This window comes from Cebidichthys violaceus, unplaced genomic scaffold (genome assembly GCF_023349555.1).
Source record: "Cebidichthys violaceus isolate CVI_PGR_0920_01 unplaced genomic scaffold, fCebVio1.0.p SCAF_5, whole genome shotgun sequence".
Lineage (NCBI taxonomy): Eukaryota > Metazoa > Chordata > Actinopteri > Perciformes > Stichaeidae > Cebidichthys > Cebidichthys violaceus.
This window is the reverse complement of record NW_027176705.1, coordinates 7,658,603-7,684,836: the sequence shown is the minus strand read 5'-3', so window position 1 is coordinate 7,684,836 and position 26,234 is coordinate 7,658,603. Positions and strand designations below refer to the sequence as shown.

The 26,234-nt window shown below is 38.3% G+C and overlaps 1 protein-coding gene across 2 annotated transcripts in view; it reads right to left on the bottom strand.

Annotated features, from left to right (window-relative positions):
• Positions 1-385: 385 nt before the first annotated feature.
• spon1a (spondin 1a) overlaps positions 386-26,234 on the bottom strand; it is a 61,070-nt gene continuing 35,221 nt past the window's right edge. For both annotated transcript variants that reach the window (XM_068731065.1, XM_068731064.1), the window contains 10 exons: positions 17,543-17,607; positions 11,869-12,070; positions 9,608-9,748; positions 8,994-9,069; positions 8,625-8,807; positions 3,356-3,526; positions 3,088-3,255; positions 2,530-2,694; positions 1,478-1,744; positions 386-1,359 (listed from right to left, as the gene is read on the bottom strand). In XM_068731065.1, coding sequence (XP_068587166.1) covers positions 1,196-1,359; positions 1,478-1,744; positions 2,530-2,694; positions 3,088-3,255; positions 3,356-3,526; positions 8,625-8,807; positions 8,994-9,069; positions 9,608-9,748; positions 11,869-12,070; positions 17,543-17,607 — 1,602 coding nt within the window. In that variant the 3' untranslated portion in view covers positions 386-1,195. The remainder of the gene's footprint in view (positions 1,360-1,477; positions 1,745-2,529; positions 2,695-3,087; positions 3,256-3,355; positions 3,527-8,624; positions 8,808-8,993; positions 9,070-9,607; positions 9,749-11,868; positions 12,071-17,542; positions 17,608-26,234) is intronic.

The following is a 26,234-nucleotide window of genomic DNA, read 5'->3' as shown; positions in this document are numbered from 1 at the left end:
CACTCTGAAAATATTATTATTATTATGAATTATCTGAAGTTGGCCATTCTGCATAATAAGTAGGCCAACCTTACTAATGATACTCGATATATTTTGATGCAATACTTTTGTACTACATATTATTACTTTAAATATACTGCTGTTTCTACTTAAGTAAAGTCTCTGACCAAATTATAATACATAAATGAATAAAATACCCTTTGTAATTTTGTATTTGGCTTCCATTCATCACACTGCCCCCTTGTGGCTATCATATCTATGGAGAGCGGTAAGGGGGTTAAGGGATAAGTCAGCTGGTGCAGCATGACATTGGAACAAGCAACCCCAGGAATGAACAGATTCCTTATGAAAGGCAAAGGTTTTAAGCTAGGTGTCGCCATCTAGTGGTAGCAGAAGTTTAAACCCTCGACTGCCTACCTTACATCTTTATCCTCTAAAATAAAAACACACATCCAGGTGACAAGTTGTCACAATTACTTTTATTGTAAAGGTGATATTATTCCAAAATATTAATATATTAGAGGAACAGAGATAAAGAAAAGGAGGAGAAGACATAGAAAACATCTACACAAGACTTTGGTAAGAATCTTGGGACACATTCTTATCAAAACATTCCACAGCAAAAAATAACAACATTTTCTAACAATGCTCAAAATCATATAGATCTCAATCGTGGTGCATCTACATGTACAACAATATAGCTGGGTGAAAAGCCAACTGGGAATTTGTGTCCTAGAAACAACTGAGCAATTTAAAGGCGTATAAAACACTGGAATGGCTGGGCCCCTGTGCTTTTAAGTCTGGAATATACTATACTACTTAAGGAAACCACAAGATATAGTTCTTTATCTTATTATTAAATCAATTTCGATTTCATAATCATATTTTTCAAGATATATTATACCACAACACGTTTACAGTAATCTTGCAAAAGAACTAGCTTAAAAGCACAGAAGAATCAGCCTAGTGTAAATCCACAGTTCTCCAGTGAGTTTCCAGTTTTAATTTGATCTCCTCTTGGTGACAACCGACCTGAGCTCTGGATTTAACCAAGACAGCTTCAAGCATGTGCAGTTTCAGCCCTGAACAGAGTGCATTGGATCATTGTGTGACAGTGTGCTATGCCCTGTCCTGTTCCCAGCCCCATAGTCATCCCTCCCTCCCTTCAACATCTCCCCCCTTCCCTTACTCCTTCCTAGCAGGGTTGCACATTACACGCCCTGATCTCCTTCCTGTCCTTGCAGCTGGACAGCTGGGCAGTCTTAAACCTCTGCTTAACTGTCATGAGCCGTTCTTGAATACCTCCACCACACAGCTTGGTACATTCAGTCCAACTCGACCATGGCCTCATTTTACACCCTAAAGATTGAAACCAAGGAAAAGGAAAACAGAAAGATCACCACAATAATACTTCTCTCAACATATTTCTAATTATCTGTGTGGCATTATAGTTCTTAATTTAAGGGGAAATACCAACCTGGATGCTCTGAGGCGACCTCAGCTCTGCCCTGTTTGCTCCTCCTCTTTTCACGCTGTTCCTTGCGTCGTTTCTTCTCGTCACTGTTGGCTTGTCCTCGGTTGCACTTCCTGATCTTACACTTCTTCCTCTGGATGGTCTCAGGACACGTGTCTCCTCCAAACTGAGACTCAAGCTTTACTAAGCGTGTCCGGATCGTATGACCCTTCCCACAGGATTTATTGCATTCGGACCACTCAGTCCACTCTGACATGACACAGTCTATGGCTGAGGAGACAAATTCAACAAAAACAAAGTGGTTTTAGCGGAAGATGTGACAGGGTAGAAAACAGACATGAGAGTGGTACAGTAACTTATGAGGAGATAGATATATAGGGTTTGATTCAGTGTACTGTATTGTCATGGATTATCCATGTCGAGGTAAATCAGTGCGTTTAATCTTAAATTATACAGTGATACAACAGAGAAAAATGTTCTTGTTTGCCAGCGGCTGGGATTTGATTTCACATGGCTCTGATGTAGCATCATCAACACTGCTGTAAACTTATAAGCACTAACATGAAAAATAAATACATAGAGTATATATGAACAACTGTGAGTCCTAAAACAACATGGATTTACATACAAATTATGTAATGGAGACAATGTTTCCAAATGATCTCAAACGCCTTTCAATTAATTTTACTGAGGTCGTATAGCTCTGACTAACCTCAAAATCTTTGCTTATCTTATTCACAATGTCTTTGTAATTAATTCGTAACGTTAGATTTCTGATGTAAAAGTTGTACGTCATATTCAATGCACTGCTGCAAATCATTTCATGTATTGAAGTTTGAATTTAAGCTTGAATATGAATACAGCACATTTACTCAACTGTTACTTTGTATTTATACCAGCAAACCCCACATTACTGCAAAAATAGAATAGGTACACAGTAAAGAGGTAGTTGACTTTTTTTCTCTGCACTTTGTGCAGCGATGAAAGATGAATTATCTTAAATTTCCATGAATTATACATGTACAGTATGTGGGTGTGTAGATAAAAATACTTACGACACTCTGGTAGCATACACTTCTCCACCTGTTCTAACTCCTCTGTACACTCTCCCAGCTCCACGGGGGACTTAAGCATACGCTGTCGTGTCCTCGAACCCTTTCCGCAAGTCACACTGCAGTCGCTCCAATCAGACCATGGAGTCAGCATGCAGGGGATTGTGTCTGTACACAACAGGAGTCACATCAACATCAAGCACATACATGTGTGAAATATTTGAACACAAATGAATCAACAAATTTTTTTTAAAAGAAATAGTGCATCATGAATAGTAGCAGCAAAACAGCACCTGGTATTTTAATCATGAAAGACAAAGGGACGAAAGCTGATTAAAAAGTTGTATTGTTCTGAGTTCATTGCTTAAGAGTTAAATCTGAACAAAAATCTTGTATGATTAAAGTTCAAAAAGTTGCTAAAGGAATACTAAATGTAAGACTGTCTCATCAGTGCTCCTCACATGGATCTACAGCTATTGGCCCCTTGTGCCTGGTTGCTTAATGAGGCAAAAGTGAAGGAGGTGTCAGGTTAGCTATGGTCCTGACAATGTTGCTACTCACGACATTCTGGCATCATGCACTTCTCCACTTCTAACACCTCTGCCCCACAAACGGAGCCATCTGCAGGAGGCATCTTCACCATGCGCTCTCTCCTCTTCATGCCCAGACCACAAGTGGCACTGCAGACATCCCATTCACCCCACTCTGTAACCAGACAACTGCTGGGAGCTACGGCCAAGAGGGAAAGACGAGGCACAGTAAACCTACAATGCTACATTAGATATATAGTATGAACTGATACACTTGGCAGGGAAAAGGGAAAACTCACAGCATTCCTCGTTGACCACACAGTTTTCTGTCTCCTCTGTGGGCATCGTGCAGACTGAGCCATCATCAGGGAACTGCTTCACATAACGCTCCCGGGACCGTGTGCCCATCCCGCAGGACAAACTACAGGGAGACCAGGTGATCCACTCTGACAACATACAGGTTGAAGCATCTAAGAGTCAAATGACAAAGAGGAAAATGTCAGCAAGCTTTACCGGAGGTTTTGCAATTTTGGTAAATGACAAAATGATTTAAAGCAGAGGAAACTCAAAACAGTGAATTTGTAGTGTAATAGGTGTTAATTAGGTGTGTTGTCTTGCTATTGGCTCATCACTCTGGTTCCCTAAACAAAAAGCCAGTCAGATTTTTCCATTGGATTATTGCAGAAAATAAGTTTTGTGGTAAACACCAGTTTATGATACTTAGACAAATTGATCAGCAAGATAATCTTCATAAAAAGACACCACATTTATGATTTTTGAAGCATGAACGCAATCAGCATTCATGATGCATGAGCACGAGTATAAACAACGAGACGGGGTGCTATTTGAGTCGGTGTGATGACTTTTTGAAGTCTCATTTAGCCACTTGTTAGCAACCGCCAATTTTAAAGCAAGTAAAAGCTTCAAAATTCGCAGGAGGGGTATTCACTGACATATTTCATATCGTAGAACAAAAGATTAAACTCTCTAAAGATTGTGTTACCCACAGACCTTTTGTTTAGGCATTTTCAATTAATCTATTCTACAATTGTGTCGATATTTATCTAAATGAAACAGCAACCTAGCCCGGCAATATTACAGTGATAGGAATTACAGTGAATAAATGCAGCTTTTTACACATGCGTCAAAGGAATCACTAACAGAGCCAAGGGGCAGCAGTGATGATTCCAGTCATCAGACTGAGGTCATTAGCAGATTATTTGAGTGTGTATGCTGTCGAGTTATTTGTCAGTTCTGTTAGCATTAGAGTGGGTGGAAGATGTAGCAGCAAGAAAAAAAAAACTCATCTGTAGTGACAGCCAGCACTGTCACGCATTAAAACAAGATCAGACAGAAATCATAAATATTGTTTACTAAATCAAAGTTAGTTATAAAAGACATAATGTTCATGTGGGTACCAACTCACTCTGGAATCCAGGGAAATGAGGAAGTCAAAAAGTTAGCGAATGGTAATGATTGCAGGACTATATGGGGAGTACATTTGACCAGGATTAAAGATATGATTGACAGAGGAGACCAGGTGTAAGGTAGAAATAAGGGTATGTATTATTAGTACATAGTAATACGTTTTATATCATCATTAGGGCCCGAGCACCGACGTAGTCAGAGCGGAGGACCTAGTGTTATTTTAATGTTTATTATTATAATTCCTCCGTGTGTTTCGTCGCAATAGCGCCCCCTACAAAATTCGAAGAAGCAGCCCTCGCAGTACGTTTTACATAGATTTACAAAATTTGTTAGGCACATGTATCACATGTGGACTTAAATAAAAGTCTATTGGGGCCATGCCCTAAACCCAACCGGAAGTCAGCCATTTTGAATTTTGTATGAATTTTTTAGTGTCGTTTTTGAAAGTTCCAGGCGCTGTACTTTAACAAACTCCTCCTAGGGAATTAATCAAATCAACTTCAAATTTGGTCAGTACAATCGAAAGACCTTTGTGATTAAAAGTTACTCAAAGGTTGTTGTTTTGTGAAAGGCCGTTGCCGTGGCGACGCATTCTTCGCCATGGAAAACGAAAGTGTTTTTGAGGGGCTAAAAATACTCAAAACATAACCGAAGTTGTCAAACACATTTAAAATCCTGAATGTAGTTATCTGATGTGATTTTAATGCTTCAGAGTGGCAAGTCGGCTCGATAGCGCCCCCTATAATATTTCGAAGATGCAGCCCTCGCAGTACGTTTCACCTAGATGTATACAATTTGGTAAGCAGGTGTATCACATGTAGACTTAAAAAAAAGTCTAGGGGTCCATGCTCTAAACCCAACCGGAAGTCAGCCATTTTTAATTTTGTATGAATTTCTACAATATTTTTCGACGATGCAACCCTCACAGTACCTTTCACCTAGATGTATTATATTTGGTAAGCAGATGTATCACATCTAAACTCAAAAAAAGTCTCTTGGGACAATGCTCTAAACCCAACCGGAAGTCAGCCATTTTTAATTTTGTATGAATTTCTCGTGTTTTTTTTTTCCCCATTTCCAGGTGCTGTACTTTTACTTTACTCCTCCTAGGGAATTAATCAGATCAGCTTAGAATTTGGTCAGAACAATCTAAAGACCTTAATGATTAAAAGTTACTAAAAGCTTGAGGTTTCATCAAACAACGTGGATGTGGTGTGGCGGCCATTTTACATGGTTCGCCATCATCCATCAAGATGTTGTAACTCGACTGTACTTTGTCAGAACTCTCCCAAACTTGACATGCTTGATGCCTGTCATGACTTTAGGACTTCTGCTTGCCAATACTAACTCATAGTCATAGCGCCACCTACTGGCAACCACGGATGTAAGCAGGATTCTATATTTATATTTACAGCGGCCCAAACACTGAACTTATTGAAAGGGTTTGTGGGCACACAACCAGAAAAAGATGTTTGGAGAGCAGGAATTAGATAAAAAAGGTTTCCAAATCGCGCTTGTACGTGGAGTAATTAATATTAATTAGTATTAATAGTAAATTGTATTTTTTTTTCTTTTAGAACAGGCCGTAATGTACAGTAATTTCATGCAATGTGAAGTTTGTTTAATAAAATCAAACTACACCCAGCCTAATTTGTATGATAGGTTATTCTACATTGGCTCACCTTTTGGCTTAAACTTATTTCTTTATTAAAAGATTTTTTTTTTCCACATGGAACTATACATTCTCCTATTTCTCCGCGACTCTTCCAGCTTTGAGTCACTCAGCAGTAATTGTAAGAGCTACCTGCAGAAACAAACGACCTGCATTTACTTTGACAGTCTGTTATGTTACTAACACTGAAGCGCGCTCACACACATTCAGTTTTTTGTCGATTTTTACAGGGTGACAGTTATGCTTGTATTCAGAGGTACACTCAAAACATTCAAGGCTTAAGACCTGGCAGAATGACCAGGCTACGCCATTAGTCGACACACCAGAAATACCGTTTAACTCGTGCACGCAGTGTATGATGGTCACAGAAATGCGTGGCCGCGTCACCCAGAGTCCTGCCAGTACCCTCGACGTGCGTGAATATGCAAGGCCACGATCAATGCTGCTTGCAGCTTTAATTTCTACTACTACTACAGCTATTACCTTATATGTGCAATTTCTGTCATATGGATAGAGGATGTTGTAATTTTATTATGTTCTGCACAAACAACATCCATTGCAATTCTGCCTGTCCTGGGAGAGGGATCAGTATTCAGTTGCTTTCCTTTCCTTCTTTTCAGCCATTAAAGTTTCTCCTTATCTGATGTGAGAGTCCAAGGACAGAGAATGACTTATGTTCTACAGATTGTAAAGCCCTCTGAAGCAAAATTATGATTTGTAATATTGGGCTGTACAAATCAAATTTAATTAATTTGGCCCATGTAAGTATAATGTATACTTGTATAATTTAGCCTATAATTGAAAAGAGGTTTGTTATTTAATTCCTCAAAATGATTTATGTATTATTATTTGATACCCGATAGCAATACACTCCACTTACATTTACGATTAACAGTCCTTACGATTAACTACACTTTTTCAGCAAATTACAGTGAAGAAATTAGGGAGGTATCAAGTCTGATCCACCTTTCCAACTGCACATAAGTAACGTAAGTGACTAAAACAGCATACTATCATTTCAAAGACCTCTGTTGCCCCAGATATAGAGAAGTGTATGCATGCTTTCATGACCAGCCTGATTAAGTGCATTTCTCTCAGGTCTCTGCAGAAAGTCTAAATTATCACAGTTTGTCCAAAATGCTTCTGCCAGTTTGAACTGGACCGGAGAAAACAGCTCACACCTTCTCCATTCTCAAGTGCTTGCATTGTCTTCCAGTAATCTTCGGATATATCCCATTACTTCTCTATGAATCTAATATAATATTCACAGACTTGCCCCCTGGGTAGGCTATAGTGTTTATATGCTCCCAGTTTAGACCCTGATGGAGCCATCAGATCTTTGTCTCTACTGTTCACTGTACCAAATAGTGAGAGACAGAGACCTAAAGTGAAGCTGCCTTTGAGGAACAGTCTCCATAGATATAATGACAGAAAATCAGGCTTTTAAGTGATACGAATTAACTCACCATGCAACAAAACTGACTTTCTTCATTATGAATTACTTTTGCTAGATTACAAGTGAATCAATATTTCCTATGTATGAGTATTTGATACTGTTTTGTGAATCCAAACAGATTATCACTAGGTCTCCAACAGCAGCTAACCTTCCTTCATAGGCTGAAGGTTCTTTGGTGTCAACCAGAAAGTGTTGCTCTTCTTTCAATCATCTCATCTCAGCCTGGTTTGGCAACCTTAGTGTACAGCTGATAGCCCAGATTACCCAGCCAACGCAAAGACTTAAAACTTAGTTTTAAAATGAGCTATATCAATAAAGTTCACCATATTATCATAAGAGTCTTAATATTTCTGCATAATCATAATTAACAGTGTACAACATGGCATACATAATTAACCTCTAAAAGCACAATCTGTCATTAACATAGCAATAAAGGACTTATTTCACTGATGTAAAATCTATGTGAAATGATTAATTTAAATCATCCATACTTGTCATAGAAATGTTGGTCAAAAGAAAACTTCCACTTGATTGTGGTGCTTGACGAAAGATCATCTAAGTCATAATAATACATTAGTTATTTCTAATGACAAAACTTTGGTCAAATCTAATGACTCATTATAGATACATTGTTGAAAACTTGAAGGAAATAAACCATGAACAACCAGCAGATACAATTTATTTTTGTCTTAATATTTACAACTATATTAAATGACCTCATGCAATTTAACATGACTTACTAAAAAATGTAAAAGCCTGCCATATAAACAAAGTGCTCTCTTTGCCTCTCCTTCTGCTCTCACTTCATTGCTGCAGTATAATGGTACCTTGGGTATTATTGATGGCCTAATGCAATACAATTATTTAAAATGTCAACAACAACATTAACAAAAGCAATAATCATAACATTGCAATACAAATCTCAAAGATTAAAATGATGAAAAATCAAGATTAAAAATGCTCATTAAGGCGCTCGGTGGATGTTACTCTCAGTCTTGAGATAATTACTCACCCTCATCACTGCATCCAGGCCCCATGCAAGGCTCAAAATCTTGGGTGTGGGGGCAGGGCACACTAAGGTCCAGCTGGGCCTTTAGCATCCTCTGTCTCATCCGCTTGCCCTTTTCACAAGTGGCCGAACTGCAGGCCGACCACGGAGACCAGTTGGAGTAAATACACGTCTCAGGGGTATCATCTGCAAGATGGCCGTGGGAATAAATATACTATAATAGCCTTACACTGTTAACTATGCTTTTAATATCTATGAGAGATAGACAGAGAGAGACAGAGACACAGAGAGACACAGAGAGAGACAGAGAGAGAGAGAGAGAGAGAGAGAGAGAGAGAGAGAGAGAGAGAGAAATGGGAGCAGGATCCAGACCTTCCTCTTTCTCCTCCTGGGCAATATCTGCTACAATGTCATCCACATTGTCAGGCACAATGTTGCACTGTTCGCCCTGTGGACACACAGAGACACAGTGATGTTGGGACAGACACCAGTAGGTGCTTTTCTGTTTGCTCTGTCTAAATCATTCTGTTTGTTCCAAATAGCTATATGACAGATTGACAGCTGGCAAATGAGATGGTCAGCATAAGCTTACAAATGATCAAACAAACAGGGAAAGTACTGTATGACAATTGAAGTCAATGCATTCTGTTATTCTGCAAGTGTAAACTGAGTCTGTTTGCATGTGTGTAAGTAAATGATGACAAATGGGATCATGGAATTAATTCCCCACAGCTGCCTCTAGATGCCACTGATGGACTGCTAACCTTTTATCCCTCTCTGGTTTGAAGCCAGAGTTCCAAGGGAATGTTTCAGTCATCAAATTATAATTGAAAAAAGTATATATTTCATAGAGAGGAATTGTAATACCAGCCATACATGTTTTAATTATATTTTTTATGCTTTGTGTCATTTTTATTTGCTTAAGAATAATTGACACTGATGATGGTCAAGTTATTACAAATAGCTGACTGGTAAAACAGACAAACCTTTCTGGCAATGCGTTCCACCATCACCCTGGCCACTGGAGTGATGGCGCCCCCTTCAGGGTCATAGAAAGGGCTTTGTGGATGATCCAGACTCGTCAGGGGACGGATCTTGTCCTTGGGCTCAATGGGCTTGTTGGGAGACTAAAAGAAGCACACAGAAAGACAGAAGAGAAAAAAAAACACAAAGCTGTGGCTCTTTAGGATTTCAAAAATAGCACCCTGTCAGGATTCTTTTTGAAAAATCCATTACAATGAGCACAAAGTCACTCAAAGTTGCACAAGTCATACAAAGGACAAGTCACAAAGTTGGAAAGCAGCTGGGAAGGAGCGCTTTATTGTATAAGGAAGATGCTCTTATTAGTCAACAGCAAAGGTCTTCCAGCATGGGGTTGATAGAAGCACCACCGCCAGAGGCTGTCTGGCAGCAGAAGGCCAGCTCATCCTTCAACCCCCCTCTGAGACCAAACAGAAAAAAAACAGCAGTTCTGTTTGTGTTTGTGGGAGAGAGGTAGATAGGGAGAAGGGTAATGAGAGGTCACTAATTAAAAGATACAGTAAAAGTAATGGCATTGGGCCTGTGCCTTTAACAATTTTGTAACAGAGAGCCAAATTCCCACCTCACTTCAAGAATAGTGTTTAAAAGTACCAAAATTGCATTTGTGAGTTGTGTGTCATGGCCACTGCTGCAGCTCCATTTGCTGACTGTGTTGATAAAATGACCAAATCAACTGGTCATACTACAATAACTAATTTCCTGTTGTTGTCCCTTAGACATAACAGAGTATCTCTTCCTCACGGGGCAGGCACACCTCAAAGTTTGAAATCCTCAGCTGTATACAATTCAAATTTTGCACCTTCAGTTTACAGAAGGTTTTACAGACACATTTTTGCTGTTTTGAAGGATTATGGAGTTGTCCAAAAGTGTATGCATCAGACGGCAGATGGCAAGCTTAAGCTGTTTGCTGTGGAAAAAAATATGAAATACCAGTGTGAACAGACTTTTTGAGAGCTCCTTTCAGTCTCATAACAGTGTCATTGTAGTCCGAGTTAAAAAGACGACAAACTCAAAGTTCCTCAATATGCTTGACTTGCCCTTACAGTGCAGTTTGATTTAGTCCGTGTGCAGGGACAGGCGTGGTGTACAAAGGAGTGGGTGTGTGTGCGTGCGTGAGAGAGAGAGAGCGAGAGCGAGAGCGACAGAGAGAGAGAGAGAGAGAGAGAGAGAGATGAGGAGTGAAATTATTCCTTGGGCCGACCAAAACAAACCAGAGAGCGCAATTCAGTGAGTTCATCGGTGAGCTTCAAGGGATCAGCCACAGGTTTCACACGTCGTCATAGAGTTTGGTTAAACATGCACACCCACAGCCTAATATGTTGGTGCTGACTGGAGACACTGAGAATGCAGTAACTCAGGGTGAGGGAGCGAGGGGAAGGTGTTGAAGGCTGTTAAAGGAGAATTGAATGGGTGATGACACTTAAATTGTTGCAAACTGGCAGTATGTGAGGAGGTGAGAAAGGGAGTGATTGTGAATGTGAGCAGACAGGCAGATGAAGAGGAAAAGGTTGGCGCAAGGACAAGGTCAAAACGCAAGTGTGAAGGGAAGACTCAGCTAGTGATGAGAGTGAAGAGGAAGGTGATCCAGGGGGTAAAAGGTGGACAGAATAGCACTTTGAAGAAGGCTGTGATTGCTGTGGCATTGTGGGGTTGTAACCTGAGTTGAGTCACACATTCAAAGGAACATTTTTGTTTTCGTTGCATGATGACGATGATGATGACGATGATGATGATGATGATGATGATGATGATGATGATGATATAGACTCTCTTTTCCCCCTAGTTTTTAAACTAAAATAATGATCACTTGGAACATTTTAAATTTGATACATTTGAAAAGGCTGTTTCACAAAATATTTCAGTGACAACTGACAAGTAATGTGTCAAATCTTCATTTCAATAAGTCTGTACTAAGGCACTCTCAAGGTCTATAGGCCTTTCAGATAACTACAATTTTCAATACAACTCTAAAAGTGTGTGCTTTCTTCACCAAAACACCTGGAAATGAATAGCATTAATGCTCCACCCTAGGAATACTTTAAAAAGATAGAATCAGTCATTGTACACAACAGAAGCACACATAATATAAAGAGGAAACATTATTGAGTTTGGATTTAGAAGCAATTTACTGAAGTGACATAATGTTTTTCAATAAACTACTTTCATTTTGTAATTAATATCAAAATGTTTCAATGTTCTGACTGACCTCATACGTCACTCCGCTGTCAGTGCCTGCATCCCAGGGGATCAGGTCCTGGACAACCTTCTGGACCCAACCACACTCCTTAGTACACAAGTCCTCAGCAGACATACCCACATTCCAGTCTGGACTGGGCCCCAACATGGTCAGGAAGGACATGAGGTGACGACTCCGGTCCACTGAGAATTCAGCTGAGGGGGCGGCCCGCCTAAAGAAGAGAGTGAGAATGAGGTCTGTGTGATTCAAAGCAGTATGTAAGTGTGAGTAAGGGAGAGAGAGACATGTTAGCTGTATCCCAACTGGCTTACAAAGGTGTGACCTGAGGCTAGGCTGCACCTGTTCCGCCTTAAATGAGATGTCCAGCCTGAACAAAAGCAAGCATAATGACGCATTTGGTTGCCCCCCGTGATCTTCTAAAGTCAGACATTTCCAATTGAGTCACCAGCAGGTTGACCTCAAACGGCCAATAAAGTGTACGAGGAAAAGTTTCTGATGCAAGGTTAACAGTAAACAACAACAAAACCAGGATTCTAAAAATTCTAAACCAGACTCTGAATAGGAGGCTGTAAAGAATTTAATGTAATAGTCAGCCAGTGGGAAGGTCTGTATAGTATAAACAGTCTGTTATGCCCAAGGTTTTTGGCCCATTATTATTGGCTATGTGCCAATACCAATGCCAATCTGCTACAACCTGAAAATAAAAAGGTAGAACTCATTTCATCCTGACATTTTTTTGCCCAAGATTCCAATATATCTAGTTTAAATAAATATATACATAGCAGCAAAAGATACACAATGTTGACTGAATATGTATCTGCATCCGATCACAAGTGTAGTCTATACTGAGTTTGTTAATAACTATTGATATGATTCAAATGAAAGTTTAACAGTTAAAATGTGACTCTTGTTATTCCTGAAACACATTTGTTAGCGTCAGAGATAATCCATCTATTTCGGGGTGTTAGAACTCAGTCACTCGCACCGTTGCAAGCTCACATGGAAGTGGGAAACTTTGACTCTCCTTTAGAGAGAAAGAAAACTGAAAGATACTAACAGTGCCTACAAATAGTGACTGACAAAGCAAGACCACATCTATCTCCACTGCACATTTGCTCTCTTCCAGGAGAGGAGGCACATCTGTGACTGTCTGTCTGGACCAATGATTGACATCTAAACTAATTAAGAATTTTGCCCGCCAATACAAGATTAATTAGGAGTTGGAAGATTCTTGTTGTAACACAGACAATTCGCTAGTGATTTTCTTTTCACCTGTCATCATGCTCAATTTGACTCCAGCTAATTCAGTCCTGCCCTTTTACACTCTACTAATTATGGCCTCAGAGGAAAAAGCCATTATCCTCTGAGAACACACGACTTGACTTGACTCTCCAAGACCTCTGCTCGGTGAATACTGCAAGTCTGAGATTGATTGGATCTTCATGTTGCCTTACGAGCTAACAATACTAGTGCAACGGCAGTGAACCTTTAACAGTTTGTGGTCAATAATTTAATAGACTGACATTTATTTAAACTGCAAGATTTTTTGAAATGGTAAAAAATATAGAAAACATTTTTACAAATTTAGACAACCTTATTTTTCATGTCTTTCTACTATGCAAACGTACACTTCTATACCACACTGCACACACACATAAACCATTGCTATCAGCCCCAAATAGTAGTTCTGATAGTGATACAAATTAAGAAGTTAGCTCATTAACAGCCATATTCTTGTTGTTTAAAGCTTCTTATTTCACACAGATGACAACCAGCTCATTTTATAGCTGCTAATGAAACGTAACCCACAGAACACCAAAGCAGTTCTCTGGTTATTAGAAAGGCAGCTGACAAGAGAGAGCGGGAATGGGGAGACGAAAGTGAGCCAGCTCAATGTTATCGAGGTACTGTAGCTGTCATGAATGCAACTATTTTAGTCCAGAATAAGGTGATTTAGTAGAGAATAGGAGGATACAGTGCAACAAGGACTTTGTAAAGACTTGAGAGTTATCTATTGTATCTTTGTCTTTGTCTATAATAAACTACACTGCTCATTTGGTGTTTTTGCATCACAATCTGGTGTCATTTTATTAGTGACAGAGTGTCTGATTGAGTTTGATTAAGAAAGGATGCAATTATCTTTCATGCTAATTGTGTTTGAATTCTGAGTTTCTATAAAAATTTTACTAATAATTAAACTAATAAACTATCCTGATGAATACAAGTAGCCTAATATTTCATTGTGAGGTGTCATGCTGGACAATGTTGAAAACAAATTGTTGGCTTAGGTCAGCTTTGCTTAAAAAAAATAAGTGGCACTTGAAAGACATGTTGCAGTAGCCTGATCTCGTACTGAAGCTACATCAACCGGAGTGGCATTATTAGTGTATAACTGCTATCTCAGTGCCTGCCTACTGATATACTATAAGTCTTTGTCTGTGTAGTTAGTCAGGGACATAACTAACATTTCATTGTCAAGTTCTGAATAAAGTTTCCATCTCTGCTTTCAGCAAATGCAACTCCATGCTATAACCTAAACATAGAAATGACTAAACTTCAGCCTGAGCCTCATCTCCTATAAGTATAATGTATTTATCTGTAATGTATAATGGTACAGAACAGTTTAGACAGCCATCAGAACATACCATGCTATCTGTCCAAATGATTACAGCTTGACACGAGCTGAGGCCATATAGGGATGCTCCAATTGGCTAAACAATAAAAAAAAATTATTTGTACAGTAATTTGTGGTATATAATAACATTTTTAGACTTGGAATATATTGTTTTTTTACTATGTAACTTGCTTCCAAGCTGCAATTTGAAGTGTGCACATCGACTCCTCTGCGATCTACTTCTCTGTGTAAGTCCACGAGGAAGTTAATGTGTATCTTTGAAGAAGCATAATAATTACACCAGTCAACAGCGCTATTATAAGTTTGAGGATAGGCAAGAAAAATAACTGACTCAGACCCCTATATGGACAGGAAGCCGTGATGATATGTGACATTTATTGGTTGGTGACCTATTTTATAATCACAGAGTTTTAGGACTACCGACTGAGTCATTTGCATGGGTTGACTGAGATCAGATGGAAAATATTACTGATTTAAAAAAAGGCATAGCATCAGATTTTAAATTTAAAAAAAGTGTGTGTTCATTCCCTTCAGAGTAAAAAATGATGTGGCAGTGAAAGGACTATCAAGTGGGACAGGCTCGACCAGCAACAAAATTACTTTCTGTCAATATGCAGTGTGGTGCCAAAGCAATTGTAACTTTAATGGCTACATAGATCACCACAGTAAGCTGTTAAGCTTATTGTTATATCTTAATTTATTAAATTACTGACTGACCTCTGTGGATGTGCTTGTTAATTCTATTGGGTTTGATTTATTTTCTCACCCTGGAATGTATGGACAGGTGATTAAGTAATCTCTTTTTTGTGACAAGGATCTGTCTAGTATACCTTATTTTCTGGGAGATATTTTTTTTACCGAACACAAGTTTATTTCTTTTTTTCTATTATGTATTGAGTCTCAGGAGAGCCACTGCACTAGGCATACTGCTGTAATATGTGTGATAATGGCTGTCACAGCTCCATTCCTTTTTCGTCTCCCTAAATCTACTCTCCTTCTACATCTCTGCTGCTTTGCCCTTTGTTACCGCAATCACTTTGTTCCTTATAACCAAATGAAATTGCATCTTGGTTTAAGAAGAGGCACTAACCTAAAATGAAGCACTAGTAATGTAATTAAATCCCAGTCTTAACAAAAGCATTATTTAATCACTTCCTTATTCTGTATGGTTGCTGTTTTCCTTTCTCTTTCTGTATCTTTCTCTTCCTGTCTCTCTTGTCAAAGCAAGGACTATTGAAAGCTTTAATTGACGATTATTAACTCTAATTGAGAGAAAAGCTTTGTGTTAAATGACAGTAAAATTCCCTCTGTATACAGATACGTATACACCCGAAAACATTCATATTTACACTGAATAACTGTAGCTGTAACACAGAAACACACACATCCAACTCTGAAACATGTTTTAACATAAATATGCATCTATGCATTTTTCATGCAGCACATTATACGTAAAGCTAATGAACTCTCTGAGGACCCTTTTAAGACTTAACAGGGTATGTTTTCCAGTTAAAACGGAGACTTTCTTTAGCCTACTTCAATGGTGAGGACACCATCATGTAGTTATCAATACAAAACGTCCTTCCTTTTTCTTGCTTCAAACCAACATAATGGATCTGATGTGCTGTACACAATCACTGTGTGAAACAAATAATTGGTTGCCTGAACGGCATAAAGTAAGCTAATTAGTGGATATCATTGCTTCTATTCCTGTGGTCTTTATTTTGGAGACTAAACTCATAGCCCTTGCTGAGGCCCTGTGGTTGAGGAAACAACACTGCACAGGCCTTTGCCACTGAAGTTCTTCTGAGCCAGCTGAGCCAACACGCTTCTTGTTTTTCTCATGAATAAGAGATTAAATGGCTCTTATGAATTTGGAGTAAATGAGCATGTACACTGTAAGCATGTTGTGGCTGGCAGTTTCAGGGCACCTTTGAGCTGGGTTTTTACTGATCAGCAAACTCTGGGTCCAACATTGGATACTAACTTCTTACAGTAAGTTCTGACACCTAAAACCTTAGGACCTGCGGTATCATATTTGGGAATAATTTCTATTAAGTGGTTAGAATATTTTGGCCCATTAACTACAAAGTGTGAATGCTTTATATAAGTGTTGATTATCTTCAAAAGCATGCCTTTAGATTGATGTCTTACAATGCAGTAATTTGAACGTGGTTTGACTTGAAAACTGCTTAGGACAATCCATCACAGAGGACATATCTCCTAAGGAGCATGCTGAACATGTTCTGTGCCCTACATTTTAATGAGTGTATCTGGCAGATAAGTGACTGATTTACTACAACCTTAACTTCAAAACACGTTAAACAATATTGTCCCATTTAAATAAAGGAGCCGCCACGACCCAGACACTACAGAGTTGCTCAAGAGTGATTAAAGTATATTACAAATTCACAGCTGGGGTGAGACAAGTACTAGAGGAACGTTAAAACTAGTAGTTACACTGTTTGTTAAAGGTCAGCTGCTAATCAACAACTTCTTACAAACTACTTAAAGGTAATCCTGTTTTTACATATGCCTTACTTCATAAATGTATGCAATGTAAGAGTTACATGACACTTTAGATTCAACAGACAGAAGTACAAAAACGGCACGACTTTTTACTTGACTGCTAAGTTCTATACCCCATCACTCCTGATGTAAATATCCTCCTGTCCAATGTAATCTATTTTTTTTTTTATTTAAGCCTCTCACATCCAAGATACTAAATGTATATAATAATAATAATAATCATCTATAGTAGGATATAGTGGGTCTTCTATTCTCTATGGTCTTGAATATCATGGACAGCATATTGATATACAGAAGACCCCTATGATAGCTTTAAGATCGAGAACAGAGGAAGATTACGTAATACTGCAATTTAAATTCAAATTTTTGAAAACCACTGGGTGCGTGGAAACTTTGCATAATTGTGAAAAGTAGATGATTTGCAATTTGTATAAAATGTTTGATTAAACTTGCAGAACCAGCAGCAAAATCAGAAGCAGATGTGTGGTGAGAATATGATAATCAGGATATATTACTTACACATTATGTGGTTGCCAGGCTGGCCACTGTGCTTTCATCTTGATGACTGTCAGTACGTCATCACCCTAATGAGGGACAGACAAAAAGACACAAAGGTTCAAACTCGGTACATTGAAACAGTTCACGATTGACTCTTGAACCAAAATGCTTACAGGGTTCATGATTACTGTAAAAAGGATAAGTGGATTTTTTTATGGTCAGTGGATATAGATGGTCTGTGTGGTCAAAAGAGCAAAAGCAAGGTCCATTTAAAAGGAGTACAATCCAAAGCAAGAAGTCTCTGTCCCAATCTACTTCACACTTCGGCGGTGTGTTGCTGTGGACCTAAGGACGTGCATTATCGAAGTTGGTACAATCTGTACATGCGACACATTCAATAATAATAAACTTTGCAGCTCACTTTTGCTGCTGGATGCTGGATATACTAACGCTACAACCAAACTCTTCTTCACTTCCCTGGACTTCTGGGTACCAACAGCCTGCTCCAAACGGGCATGTGTCCTGACAACGCTGCATGCAGCAATACCAGGATCCAAACAATCAGCCCGTTCTGAACGGCCACTCCACAAATTACTGCACTTGTATCATGAAATCTAATAAAATACCAAACATCAACCGAACATGGACATTATAAGCATAATAAATGTGGTAATTGCAGAGCCATTGTATAGGATTACATTGTTTTGTATAGTGTTTGCGTTATTGTGTCGAACCCCTGTTGGATGCATTTTATGTTTATATGCATATTATGGGAAATGTAAAAATACTCTTTCTTTTGAGCTAGGTTTGTGTTAAAAGTGGAACATGAGACTGTGCTGTATTTACCCTCAGGTACTAAGATAGTATGCATAGGACACATGAACACATGAAGATATCGATCAAACTTGCAACCTTCCAGTCAAATGCCCACAGAGGGGCAGAGGGCACAGTCACAAATGTTCTATTTAGACAATGCCAGACAGATTAAGTGTTTACTTTCCATGCACATTAGCTTTCATTACAAAAAGCTGTGTAAGTGTATTCACAATGGTGCTAATCCGACAGGCTGATAATAAGCACAACAGACTAATCCTATTTCAGATTCAAGGATGTTACTGATGGGATGTGCTTGTGCAAAGGATTCACAACCCGACACAGTCTTACATTATTTGGGAAACTTCTAGTAATCATAGCCAGTGAGATACTTGCAGAAAAAGAGCTGCTGACAAAGTGCCAAAAGTCAAGGTGCTACTTCTGGTTTGGGTTTTCAGGTGAATTCACACAGTGACCAATGTTTTGGTTCGTACTTCAATGCAAGACAGCATGTTTATCTCTTTTGAAGATACACTAGAGCTTTGCCGGTGCAACTTCTTAAGTTACTGCAGGTAAAAATACAGAACGAGAACATTTTGGTTTTATTACACCATCATTCTCTTAAATGTGATGTAGAACAGATATTTTCATTATCTTATTTCCCTGGCTGAAGTTGAAAAGAAAGGAGCTTGGAAATACAGGTCTTTCGAGGACTAGAGCTTGCAAATATTGCTGTGAGACCTTTAGAGAAACAGATACCTCACAACCAGCAATATCCAAGACAGTGACAAGAATTGTGAGCAAGCTAAAAAAAAGACCTTCGCCCACCATTTAGTCTTTTGGCAGCCATTTGCAGAACCAATTAAACTGTCAAGATGCGATTCATAACTGCTGAAAATGACAAATTTCATGTTTTGCCAACCCTAGAAACATCAGTTTGCTCAGTATTTCTCTTTCTCTCTCTACTTTGCTCTTGAACATCCCACAATAACCATACCTAAATGGCCAAACAATGGGATTTTCAATCTGATTAGCCTCCTAGAATTGTGAAAAAGTCTGCTTTAAAGGTGGGAAAAGGTTGGAAAATGCTTTTCTCCACCATGAAGTGATAATGAAATATCAAAGTGGAGACTAGTGTGTGAATTTAAAGGGGTGCAACTCTGTAAATAATGTGTTTCTTCTTAGGATAGGACAAGCTGGACTCTGCTCCTACCCCAAAGTGTCGGTAAGAAAACTTGTTGCAAGAATAATTTATTTATTTATTTACTGACACACTCCCAAACAAGAAACACTTTCCATGGATAAGGGAAATCAGCTAATTACGCACAGAAAATGCAATTAAGCAAACTGACCAGCTTGTGATGGCAGGATATGAACACTAACATCAAGCTGAACCTTTTCTATGATTTTAGTAAAAAAAACTTACTAAATTGTATCATACAAGAGAGGATATTCATCATGAACGCCTGTAAAGCATCTAGCCTAAACAAAGATACGTGTGTATTCACATACACACCCACCACTGCCAGGACCTCCCCCACATGCCCACCAGACATGTAATCCCTGTGTCACAGAGACTTATATCTTATTGAAACGTTTTCATAATATTTATACTCCCCAACGCATCATACCATTGAGCTAAACTTTCCCCAACATGTGTATAAAACAGGGTACATAGTAGAATCTCACTGTTGGCTCTCATTCCCTTCAGCCCTAATTGAGTCTTCAGTCAAATGTAAAAAGTCTCTGTAGGATCAATATAGAGGATGTAATCCAATATTTCCCATAATTACTTACTAATTACCAGAGACCCACCACTTAGTAATTCCCTAGACATTTTTGATGGAATGGTACTTTTCTCATTGACATAAAACATAATAAAATGGAGACAATTGACGTAGATGCATTTTTCCATTTCTGTTTTACATACAAAATATAATGTATACCTATTCACACAAATTTATTTAATTTCTTTGTTGACATAATTCAAGCAGGGCCGATCCTGCAGCTCTCCTTGAAGGCTACAGGCACTTTGTGTCTGTGGAAAGACACAGGATGTTAACAACTCACCAGATTACCATGAAATTGGTAAGGATACTCATGGTCCCCATGATTCCTAACGACTCTGGTACACTGACTTTTTATCGAACAACATCCTCAGGTCAGAGCTCCCCCTTGATCACTGATCTGGTGACAGGGGTTATACGAGTAGCACAACTAAAGAACAGCCTTGTTTTTGTCTTACCAACAATGTGTTTACTTAGTAGTGACTATATAAACTACTGCAGGAAGTGTTGTGCTTTTAGTCTATACTAGAGGTATGCTCCTTTTAAAGGGAATTAATTGACGTACATTCCAATGAAAAATTTTAATGCTTTGTTTTCAGATGTGATTGTGATTATTGCCACAGTTTTAAATTCCTTGTTTATTATGTAGTTTTTTCTTTTTTTATTCTACTCTGCTGATTGTGTTCTTATGAATGTTTTTTGTTCTAAAATCTTTCTTAGAAAAGAAATTGTATTGTCAATAAGGCTGCCTGATTAAATAAAAATGTATATATATTATTTTTTTAAATATTTTTTTATTTAATCACATCACCAGCAATCTATTATCTATCTCACATCACCAGCAATCTATTATCTATCATATGGATAAAGTAATAATGATTTAATCTTAAAAGTAAACATATGCATGGTCAAACCCCATACAAAAATATTTTTAATTCATACCATTCGTTACACATGCATGGCTTCAGTATTAAGATTCTGTCACATCTGCACAAACTCTCACAAAAATCTGGGCTTTAGTTGCCTATGTTGCAGTTTGGCTTATGTAAAGTTTGAAATTTAGCTTTGCAGTTTATCTCTCATGCATGATATTGTAAAGTGTCGTTGTTTTGGACTCAAGAGAGGAAGCAACAATATTGCATTGTGTTCTTCCATTAGAGATAAACATATCAAAGTATGCTGCCATGAATAAACTCACTTTTACCGCTTTACACAACTTTGCTGCTCGGGTTAATGACTGGTAGCACTGACATTTATTGGCTTAATGACAAAATGTGCAACAGATCATTACCTTGGCACAGAATCCCAAGACTCTGAATGCATTTCTCAATTAAAAATTATGACTGCGTTTGCATCTGTTCATTCAGTTTAACAATTAGTTTGCCTGTGATAAAGATAGGAGAAACTTGCTGCCTGCTTTTTAAAGAGTGACAAAGAGTGGCCAAGACTTACTGTGTGTATGTTGATATGTTTGTATATATATACTATTTCTTGAGAACTCCTCCTACAAATCTTTGAGCAATCGTCAAATTTAGTACAGAACTTTTTTCACTTCGCTAGAATCAACGAGCCTATAGGAACAGCTGTTGTTGCAACTCAAAGTATGTACGTTTGGGCCATACCAACTTATAACACTTATAATGTTGCTGTCAGCAAAATGACTCCCCCTTTGTATGTTAGTGCATTCGGGTCCCTCTGTGTGTGTCCCACTGGCTTGCTAATAGTTGCTGCTCTGCACTGCTGTGTTTGTGACCACACTTAACCGTGACTTGTGTGTTTAGGGGCTAATTTTGAGATTTGAGGGACCCAGGCAAAAGCTGTGTGGCTTTCATTTTCACCTTTTTTCAAATTGCCAATGTTGGTATTAGCAGTTGTAGAAGCAGTACTCTAAACTTCTGAAGTAAAACTATAGCTATTAAAACAGCAACACCGCACAGTAATAGTCCTACATTAAGTGAAAGAGAGGCATTATCAGCACAATGTACTTAAATACTTAACATCTCTTTAAGGTGAAGCATTCTCTAATATGATGTTAGATGGTTTAATAAATAATAAAGTATTATATTTTAAGTTATAGTTTGTGAATAAAATCTGAATCGGCAACGTAAAATGTCTCTGTCAGGTAAATGTAGTCGTACAATTAGAGAAATTAAGGAGTAGGTGAGCACAGAACAGATCAAACAATTTGACTAGCTTTCACAACTTCAGTCAAACATTTAATCTTACTCTGATAGATGAAGCTAACAGTCATCTTCCATATTATTTATAAAATAATTTTCTCCGACATGGAGGACAGCAATAATCATGTTCATCCTAAATACAAGCAATGATGACAAACTTTTATTTTGAACCAAAATATTCACCATTACCTATTAAAGCAACAAAAATAAAGATTATATTTGTTGTTGCTTTTGTAAAATGTAGACTGTTTCATAATAAAAAACCCTGTCTCCTAAAAATGGTATGAGTCTCTTTTTTTTGTAGGCCTACCCAAATTGCGTAGGAATCCGCAAATTACGCAAGGGCCCTGCCTCACCCTCGTGTCAAAGAGGCGGGTGTCAATGTTTACAACTTTGATAAGAGTATAAAGCGGAACTATCCTCATGGTCTTGAAAGCAGAAGAACACACAATTGCAGTGAATTGCAGGAACAGCAATCAGGTAAACTTGTGTTCTGTCCAAGTTTGATGTCATCAAATAACACTAGCATTAGGTTGCAGTGCATCCCTCTCTATCTTGCTAACATAGCTGGGCAGTGAATCTCTTGGTCCGTCTGTGTTTGGCTTGTCAGCTACTTCCAGGGCTGATCTGTGACTTTGTGCCTGACAAAAATTCAACTAGGAGAACATAAACGTGAGATTAACAGCAACGGGCAACGGTGTTTGTAAAGTAGACATTAGAGAAGATAACCACGTCGCGCGTGAACACATGTTAATGTGCGCGTGCATGAACTGAAAGTCACGCTTACCAGCAGCAACCTTTGTGGAAACAAGCTGTGATGACACTCCTCATAGGCGCACATCATTTTTAAAACAAGGCAATGAATATCTAGTCTCTAGTCAAGGTTTGGTTAGAAAGATATAAAGCACTATCTTCTTTTTTACTTATATGTAAAACACTGTGATGAATGTACTAAATACCAGGCAGCAGAGCCAAAGCTCAGATTTGTATTTTATTATTTATATTTTCCACAATTTCTTATTTAATGTAAGGTTAATATTCACTTATCTTAAGATTCAATAGGAAATATTATATTCAATAAATGTTTGTTTATACTATTCTGCATAGAGCTAGTCATTCTTAGACCGACAGATGAAGGTAGGACTGTAGTGGGAGCACTTGGGTGTCAGGTGTGACTGTGTGGCAACAGCAAAGGTTTACATGGCTCAAGGGTCAGGACCAGCTCTGTTTGCAACCAAACAAAATCCTGCCAGCGGATCTAAACTATTAGCTAATGTTGGAGTGAATTGTATGTAACCCCATCACTGAGTAAGTCTCTCTCAGTCTACAAGTAGCCAATGTGTATAGTTGGAGGAAGAGAGCATGCGCACGTCATGTTTCAGAACAGTAAATGAAGGATCTTTTAATTAACTGTTTATTGGGAATCTTACACCACTAATTAAAGAATCCACTCCTTGCTTTATGTCAATGGCAGGCAAAGAGGGATAGAACTTCAAAGATTAGGCTTTGTGTAAGTAGAGCTTCTGCTGCTCAAATGGTGTGTCTTTCCCACTAATGACAGGGATGTCTAAAGCTGAACCCTATTAGCAGTGTAACTTGTCCCTTGCTTCTTGCCTGTCATTTCCTTCTACTAATTTAATATTAAGCAAAAGCAAATTTGTAATTCTGTTGTATCCTGCAGGGTGGTGGCTAAGGGACAACCTCTTAGGAACTCTTCAGAATTGGCTCAAGAAGTGTATTTTCAGTTTATATGCTTTACTACTGCCAGCCATTAATAAACCCACATACTGATTCTCAGAGCTTTCTCATTTTTATTTGAATTCCCAATTTATAATATTGTTTATGCTGACTAAGTTGTATGGCCTTGAGACCTACCAAGCTCATTCAAAACTGGTGCTGCTTCAAAATATATTGTCAGTCAGTCAAAAAATAATACAGATTTATTGCTGTCCTGAATAGATGCATTTACGAAATACATTGCTTTTACTGAATAAATTAATACTAATGCATTACAGTTTACCTGTTCTGAGCAGTCCTGTTGTTACCTATGACATTATTTTCCATCAATCCACTGAGTATCACCATCGCAATGTTGCTCCAACATATCTAAAAGGAATACAAATCTGTTTTTTTAATCATCATATTGCATTGATGCATCATGTTGTGATTCACAATCCCTGTGTCATTAATCACTGTCAGATCACAGCAGCCGGACACATCTGACATCTGCCCAACTGGACAAACACCACAGCTCGAATCACAGAGTACAAAATGTGACTTTTTTTCTTACAATAACACAACATCTGCTCCAATTCAATTACTCCACAATATTCCAGCAAAGCTAGGCCACATTTATCAATGTCTGGCAAGTAATTCACTCATTGTTTTATTTTTGATACAAAAAAACACTGGGTATTGTGTTGCAACTCATTTGAAGTGTATTCATTTAACAATTGATAACCCAAAGTTCACATCATGTGGCAGAGAACTATACCACCATGAATTACCAAGTTGTTATAAAATCAGAAAAATCGAAAGCTATATAAGCAATATTATTGATGAAATTTGCAAAGTTCGACTGCGTTCTCAAGAACGCAGACAACTTACAAGGACAGTAATGAATATTTACATTGTTACAAGTGCATTAATGCAAAATTAGGCCTTAATTTGCATTTGATTTTGCTCTTCACCTGTTAAATATTGTGCATTATGTGCTGGAAGTAAACCCACTGTCAAAAGCCTCTGAACCCATGAGGCCAGGTCTGTCCTGCTGGGGTGGGATTGCCCTGTCATAGTCCCTCACACTGAGGAGACCCTAACCCTCGGCGGGCTGAGGTTGTAGTCTTTAAATATTGCCTCTGTGAGGTAATACTCAATTAGTGCATGGTACTCTCACTGGCAGAGAAAACCTTAGCAACTCTCACCTCTTTTTCTTTTCTCCTATTAACAACTGTGTAGGGGCGTAATAGGTAATAGGTAATAGGTGGTTTATTTTACTGCTGCGGTGAGGATCTGCCTTGTTTTGAGTGTTTTCTTTTTCTTCTTCTTTTCAAACTGATCCACACACGTACACACACTCACACACACATATACGTCGTTACGCTTATTGCATACACACGTGGCATGTAAGCGCAGACTCCATTTTGTGTCTTATTGCCCCATTAAACAATTGCTGCCGCGCCGCCATTGTTAAGTCTTGCGTGACGTAACCACTACGTGACTATGTCCGCCATCTTGCTCGCTCTCTTTCTCTCTCCTTCCCCTCCTACATACACACACAGACACACACACTCTCCTCACCGTGTGACTGTTTGTTGCTTGAAGGTATTATGCTTGTAATTGTATAATAGATGTTTGTTTAGGTATATTATTGATTTCTGATCAGTATTGTTACGTAAATAACCTCATATTTTAGGAGCAGTTTTCAGTGATTATTTTGCGTAATGTGTGGTGATGATAGCTGGTTGTTATAGTCAGCGCTCGGATTCAACCCTTCACTATTCACTCTGACTGTGGGATAGTTTTTGAGACTTAATCCACAGTTTGGTTGTTGGTCCCTAATCCTAGGGTTGCCCCATTATTGTTAATATATGTTAATAATCCTATTGATATTAATCATTTTATTTTTATCAATAATTCAATTTTTATACTTGCTAGTAACTAAACCTGCTCCTGCCAGATTCCAATAATTCACTTCTTACTTTGATTTCACAAACCAAGGTGAAATACTTCACACCCCAGTTTGCTCAGAGGAGCCCCCAAAAACATCATAATATATCAAAACAAAAACATAATTTGATGAAAAATGCTCTTGGCCTCAATGCTCCCATTATAATATTGTTAACCTGTTAGAAGGTGTTGACAGTTTTTTTCCCACCTGTGAGTCCTGGAAGTGTTAGTGTTAGCTCCTCTGTATACTAGCTTGAATCTTTT